The 7500-nt window shown below is 50.1% G+C and overlaps 1 protein-coding gene across 2 annotated transcripts in view; it reads right to left on the bottom strand.

The window, feature by feature from the left end:
• LOC142474701 (class I histocompatibility antigen, F10 alpha chain-like) overlaps positions 1 to 7500 on the bottom strand; it is an 86181-nt gene that overhangs the window by 30214 nt on the left and 48467 nt on the right. For both annotated transcript variants that reach the window (XM_075580887.1, XM_075580886.1), the window contains one exon: positions 6440 to 6718. In XM_075580887.1, the coding sequence (XP_075437002.1) occupies positions 6440 to 6718 (279 nt within the window). The remainder of the gene's footprint in view (positions 1 to 6439; positions 6719 to 7500) is intronic.

Raw genomic sequence — 7500 nt, 5'->3', positions numbered from 1 at the left:
TACAGTGTTACAGGTATGTACAATTCCCTATCTGGGTATATACAGGAGATCACTGAGCCTCAGTACCAGCCTGTAACCCTGTGTCAGTACAGCGCTGTACTCACTGCCGCCTCATGTAGTTACAGTGTTACAGGTATGTACAATTCCCTATCTGGGTATATACAGGAGATCACTGAGCCTCAGTACCAGCCTGTAACCCTGTGTCAGTACAGCGCTGTACTCACTGCCGCCTCATGTAGTTACAGTGTTACAGGTATGTACAATTCCCTATCTGGGTATATACAGGAGATCACTGAGCCTCAGTACCAGCCTGTAACCCTGTGTCAGTACAGCGCTGTACTCACTGCCGCCTCATGTAGTTACAGTGTTACAGGTATGTACAATTCCCTATCTGGGTATATACAGGAGATCACTGAGCCTCAGTACCAGCCTGTAACCCTGTGTCAGTACAGCGCTGTACTCACTGCCGCCTCATGTAGTTACAGTGTTACAGGTATGTACAATTCCCTATCTGGGTATATACAGGAGATCACTGAGCCTCAGTACCAGCCTGTAACCCTGTGTCAGTACAGCGCTGTACTCACTGCCGCCTCATGTAGTTACAGTGTTACAGGTATGTACAATTCCCTATCTGGGTATATACAGGAGATCACTGAGCCCCAGTACCAGCCTGTAACCCTGTGTCAGTACAGCGCTGTACTCACTGCCGCCTCATGTAGTTACAGTGTTACAGGTATGTACAATTCCCTATCTGGGTATATACAGGAGATCACTGAGCCTCAGTACCAGCCTGTAACCCTGTGTCAGTACAGCGCTGTACTCACTGCCGCCTCATGTAGTTACAGTGTTACAGGTATGTACAATTCCCTATCTGGGTATATACAGGAGATCACTGAGCCTCAGTACCAGCCTGTAACCCTGTGTCAGTACAGCGCTGTACTCACTGCCGCCTCATGTAGTTACAGTGTTACAGGTATGTACAATTCCCTATCTGGGTATATACAGGAGATCACTGAGCCTCAGTACCAGCCTGTAACCCTGTGTCAGTACAGCGCTGTACTCACTGCCGCCTCATGTAGTTATAGTGTTACATGTATGTGCAGAGTATATAACAGTGCAGGGAGTGGGAGGTATAGTACAGTGCAGAGTACAGCACAGTGCAGGGAGCATGATGTATAGCACAGTGCAGGGAGCAGGAGTTATAGCACAGTGCAGAGTACAGCACAGTGCAGGGAGCGGGAGGAATAGTACAGTGCAGAGTATAGCACAGTGCAGGGAGCGGGAGGTATAGTACAGTGCAGAGTACAGCACAGTGCAGGGAGCAGGAGGTATAGCACAGTGCAGAGTATAGTACAGGGAGCGGGAGGAATAGTACAGTGCAGAGTATAGTACAGTGCAGGGAGCGGGAGGAATAGTACAGTGCAGAGTATAGTACAGTGCAGGGAGCGGGAGGAATAGTACAGTGCAGAGTATAGTACAGTGCAGGGAGCGGGAAGTATAGTACAGTGCAGAGTACAGCACAGTGCAGGGAGCAGGAGGTATAGCACAGTGCAGAGTATAGTACAGTGCAGGGAGCGGGAGGAATAGTACAGTGCAGAGTATAGTACATTGCAGGGAGCGGGAGGAATAGTACAGTGCAGAGTATAGTACAGTGCAGGGAGCGGGAGGAATAGTACAGTGCAGAGTATAGTACAGTGCAGGGAGCGGGAGGAATAGTACAGTGCAGAGTATAGTACAGTGCAGGGAGTGGGAGGTATAGCACAGTGCAGAGTACAGCACAGAGCAGGGAGTGGGAGGTATAGTACAGTGCAGAGTATAGCACAGTGCAGGGAGCGGGAGGTGTAGTACAGTGCAGAGTATAGCACAGTGCAGGGAGCGGGAGGTATAGCACAGTGCAGAGTACAGCACAGAGCAGGGAGCGGGAGGTATAGCACAGTGCAGAGTATAGTACAGTGCAGAGTACAGCACAGTGCAGGGAGTGGGAGGTATAGTACAGTGCAGAGTATAGTACAGAGCAGGGAGTGGGAGGTATAGTACAGTGCAGAGTATAGTACAGAGCAGGGAGCGGGAGGTATAGCACAGTGCAGAGTATAGTACAGAGCAGGGAGTGGGAGGTATAGTACAGAGCAGGGAGCGGGAGGTATAGCACAGTGCAGAGTACAGCACAGTGCAGGGAGTGGGAGGTATAGCACAGTGCAGAGTATAGTACAGAGCAGGGAGTGGGAGGTATAGTACAGAGCAGGGAGTGGGAGGTATAGCACAGTGCAGAGTATAGCACAGTGCAGGGAGCGGGAGGTATAGCACAGTGCAGAGTATAGCACAGAGCAGGGAGTGGGAGGTATAGTACAGAGCAGGGAGTGGGAGGTATAGCACAGTGCAGAGTATAGCACAGTGCAGGGAGCGGGAGGTATAGTACAGTGCAGAGTATAGTACAGAGCAGGGAGTGGGAGGTATAGTACAGAGCAGGGAGTGGGAGGTATAGCACAGTGCAGAGTATAGCACAGTGCAGGGAGCGGGATGTATAGCACAGTGCAGAGTATAGTACAGAGCAGGGAGTGGGAGGTATAGTACAGAGCAGGGAGCGGGAGGTATAGCACAGTGCAGAGTATAGCACAGTGCAGAGTATAGCACAGTGCAGGGAGCGGGAGGTATAGCACAGTACAGAGTATAGTACAGTGCAGGGAGCGGGAGGTATAGTACAGTGCAGAGTATAGCACAGGGCAGGGAGCGGGAGGTATAGCACAGTGCAGAGTATAGCACAGGGCAGGGAACAGGAGGTATAGTACAGTACAGATTATAGTACAGTGCAGGGAGCGGGAGGTATAGTACAGTGCAGAGTATAGCACAGAGCAGGTAGTGGGAGGTATAGTACAGTACAGAGTATAGTACAGTGCAGGGAGCGGGAGGTATAGCACAGTGCAGAGTATAGCACAGTGCAGGGAGTGGGAGGTATAGCACAGTGCAGAGTATAGCACAGGGCAGGGAGCGGGAGGTATAGCACAATGCAGAGTATAGTACAGTGCAGGGAGCGGGAGGTATAGTACAGTGCAGAGTATAGTGCAGTGCAGAGTATAGTACAGTGCAGGGAGTGGGAGGTGTAGCACCGTGCAGAGTATAGTACAGTGCAGAGTACAGCACAGAGCAGGGAGTGGGAGGTATAGCACAGTGCAGAGTACAGCACAGAGCAGGGAGTGGGAGGTATAGTACAGTGCAGAGTATAGCACAGTGCAGGGAGTGGGAGGTATAGTACAGTGCAGAGTATAGCACAGTGCAGGGAGTGGGAGGTATAGTACAGTGCAGAGTATAGTACAGAGCAGGGAGTGGGAGGTATAGCACAGTGCAGAGTATAGTACAGAGCAGGAAGCGGGAGGTATAGCACAGTGCAGAGTATAGTACAGAGCAGGGAGTGGGAGGTATAGCACAGTGCAGAGTATAGTACAGTGCAGAGTATAGCACAGAGCAGGTAGTGGGAGGTATAGCACAGTGCAGAGTATAGTACAGTGCAGAGTATATCACAGTGCAGGGAGTGGGAGGTATAGCACAGTGCAGAGTATAGTACAGAGCAGGGAGCGGGAGGTATAGCACAGTGCAGAGTATAGTACAGAGCAGGGAGCGGGAGGTATAGCACAGTGCAGAGTATAGTACAGTACAGAGTATAGCACAGAGCAGGTAGTGGGAGGTATAGCACAGTGCAGAGTATAGCACAGATCAGGGAGCGGGAGGTATAGCACAGTGCAGAGTATAGCACAGTGCAGAGTATAGTACAGAGCAGGGAGCGGGAGGTATAGCACAGTGCAGAGTATAGTACAGAGCAGGGAGCGGGAGGTATAGCACAGTGCAGAGTATAGTACAGAGCAGGGAGTGGGAGGTATAGCACAGTGCAGAGTATAGTACAGTGCAGAGTATATCACAGTGCAGGGAGTGGGAGGTATAGCACAGTGCAGAGTATAGCACAGAGCAGGGAGTGGGAGGTATAGCACAGTGCAGAGTATAGCACAGTGCAGGGAGCGGGAGGTATAGCACAGTGCAGAGTATAGTACAGAGCAGGGAGCGGGAGGTATAGCACAGTGCAGAGTATAGTACAGTGCAGAGTATAGCACAGAGCAGGTAGTGGGAGGTATAGCACAGTGCAGAGTATAGCACAGTGCAGAGTATAGCACAGAGCAGAAAGTGGGAGGTATAGTACAGTGCAGAGTATAGTACAGTGCAGGGAGCGGGAGGTATAGCACAGTGCAGAGTATAGTACAGAGCAGGTAGCGGGAGGTATAGCACAGTGCAGAGTATAGCACAGAGCAGGTAGTGGGAGGTATAGCACAGTGCAGAGTATAGCACAGAGCAGGTAGCGGGAGGTATAGCACAGTGCAGAGTATAGCACAGAGCAGGTAGCGGGAGGTATAGCACAGTGCAGAGTATAGCACAGTGCAGAGTATAGCACAGTGCAGGGAGCGGGAGGTATAGTACAGTGCAGAGTATAGCACAGAGCAGGTAGTGGGAGGTATAGCACAGTGCAGAGTATAGCACAGAGCAGGTAGTGGGAGGTATAGCACAGTGCAGAGTATATCACAGTGCAGGGAGCGGGAGGTATAGCACAGTGCAGAGTATAGCACAGAGCAGGGAGTGAGAGGTTTAGCACAGTGCAGAGTATAGTACAGTGCAGAGTATAGTACAGTGCAGAGTATAGCACAGAGCAGGTAGTGAGAGGTTTAGCACAGTGCAGAATATAGTACAGTGCAGAGTATATCACAGTGCAGAGTACAGCACAGAGCAGGCAGTGAGAGGTTTAGCACAGTGCAGAGTATAGTACAGTGCAGAGTATAGCACAGTGCAGGGAGCGGGAGGTATAGTACAGTGCAGAGTATAGCACAGTGCAGGGAGCGGGAGGTATAGCACAGTGCAGAGTACAGCACAGAGCAGGGAGTGGGAGGTATAGCACAGTGCAGAGTATAGCACAGAGCAGGTAGTGAGAGGTTTAGCACAGTGCAGAGTATAGTACAGTGCAGAGTATAGCACAGTGCAGGGAGCGGGAGGTATAGTACAGTGCAGAGTATAGCACAGTGCAGGGAGCGGGAGGTATAGCACAGTGCAGAGTACAGCACAGAGCAGGGAGTGGGAGGTATAGCACAGTGCAGAGTATAGCACAGAGCAGGTAGTGAGAGGTTTAGCACAGTGCAGAGTATATCACAGTGCAGAGTACAGCACAGAGCAGGTAGTGAGAGGTTTAGCACAGTGCAGAGTATAGTACAGTGCAGAGTATAGCACAGTGCAGGGAGCGGGAGGTATAGTACAGTGCAGAGTATAGCACAGTGCAGGGAGCGGGAGGTATAGTACAGTGCAGAGTATAGCACAGTGCAGGGAGCGGGAGGTATAGCACAGTGCAGAGTACAGCACAGAGCAGGGAGCGGGAGGTATAGCACAGTGCAGAGTACAGCACAGAGCAGGTAGTGAGAGGTTTAGCACAGTGCAGAGTATAGTACAGTGCAGAGTATATCACAGTGCAGAGTACAGCACAGAGCAGGTAGTGAGAGGTTTAGCACAGTGCAGAGTATAGTACAGTGCAGAGTACAGCACAGTGCAGGGAGCGGGAGGTATAGTACAGTGCAGAGTATAGCACAGAGCAGGTAGTGAGAGGTTTAGCACAGTGCAGAGTATAGTACAGTGCAGAGTATAGCACAGAGCAGGTAGTGGGAGGTATAGCACAGTGCAGAGTATAGCACAGTACAGAGTATAGCACAGTGCAGGGAGCGGGAGGTATAGCACAGTGCAGAGTATAGTACAGTGCAGAGTATAGTACAGTGCAGAGTATAGCACAGTGCAGGGAGTGGGAGGTAAAGCACAGTGCAGAGTATAGTACAGTGCAGAGTATAGCACAGTGCAGAGTATAGTACAGTACAGAGTATAGCACAGTGCAGAGTATAGCACAGTGCAGAGTATAGCACAGTGCAGAGTATAGCACAGTGCAGAGTATAGCACAGTGCAGAGTATAGCACAGTGCAGAGTATAGCACAGTGCAGAGTATAGCACAGTGCAGAGTATAGCACAGTGCAGAGTATATCACAGTGCAGAGTATAGCACAGTGCAGAGTATAGCACAGTGCAGAGTATAGCACAGTGCAGAGTATAGCACAGTACAGAGTATAGCACAGTACAGAGTATAGCACAGTGCAGAGTATAGCACAGTGTAGAGTATAGCACAGTGCAGAGTATAGCACAGTGCAGAGTATAGCACAGTGCAGAGTATAGCACAGTGCAGAGTATAGTACAGTGCAGAGTATAGTACAGTGCAGAGTATAGTACAGTACAGAGTATAGCACAGTGCAGAGTATAGCACAGTACAGAGTATAGCACAGTGCAGAGTATAGCACAGTGCAGAGTATAGCACAGTGCAGAGTATAGCACAGTGCAGAGTATAGCACAGTGCAGAGTACACAGTCGGGTCTCACCTCTCCTCCCGAGCTCCTCCCTCCCGTACGCGATGTATTTTCGCAGCCAGTCGACACACTCGTGTACCAGGTAATTCCTGTAATACTGAGGCAGATTAACCTCCGCGCTGTTCCACCTCTGCGCGGTGATCTGAGCCTCGGGCGCGGTGCTCACGTACGTCCATCTCTCTGTGTCCAGGCTCAGAAACTCCTTCCCGTCGTATCCGTACTGTATATACCCGCGGGAGCTGCCGTCATCTCGCAGCTCACAGCCGTACATCCGCTGGAAGGAATGGAAACCTGCATACAACACACAGACAGACATGTATATATATGTACCTGTGTATAACACAGCACGTCTCTCTTATTACTGCCAGCGATACGTGGGTATAACAGGACAGGCCTGTGTAAAAGGGTCAGCCCCATGTATATATGTACCTGTGTATAACACAGCGCGTCTCTCTCTTATTACTGCCAGCGATATGCGTGGGTATAACAGGACAGGCCTGTGTAAAAGGGTCAGTCCCATGTATATATACAGTATATACCTGTGTATAACACAGCACGTCTCTCTCTTATTACTGCCAGCGATACGTGGGTATAACAGGACAGGCCAGTGTATAAGGGTCAGCCCCATGTATATATGTACCTGTGTATAACACAGCGCGTCTCTCTCTTATTACTGCCAGCGATACATGGGTATAACAGGACAGGCCTGTGTAAAAGGGTCAGTCCCATGTATATATATACCTGTGTATAACACAGCACGTCTCTGTCTTATTACTGCCAGCGCTATACGTGGGAATAACAGGACAGGCCTGTGTATATATATACCTGGGTATAACAGGACAGGCCTGTGTATAAAGGGTCAGTCCCATGTATATATGTACCTGTGTATAACACAACGCGTCTCTTATTACTGCCAGCGCTATACATAGGTATAACAGGACAGGCCTGTGTATAATGGGTCAGTCCCATGTATATATGTACCTGTGTATAACACAGCGCGTCTCTTATACCCACGTATAGCGCTGCCAGTAATAACAGGACAGGCCTGTGTATAAAGGGTCAGTCCCATGTAT

This window comes from Ascaphus truei (assembly GCF_040206685.1).
Source record: "Ascaphus truei isolate aAscTru1 chromosome 20 unlocalized genomic scaffold, aAscTru1.hap1 SUPER_20_unloc_1, whole genome shotgun sequence".
Classification (NCBI taxonomy): domain Eukaryota; kingdom Metazoa; phylum Chordata; class Amphibia; order Anura; family Ascaphidae; genus Ascaphus; species Ascaphus truei.
The sequence above is the reverse complement of the archived record's forward strand: the minus strand, read 5'-3'. Positions and strand labels throughout refer to the sequence as shown.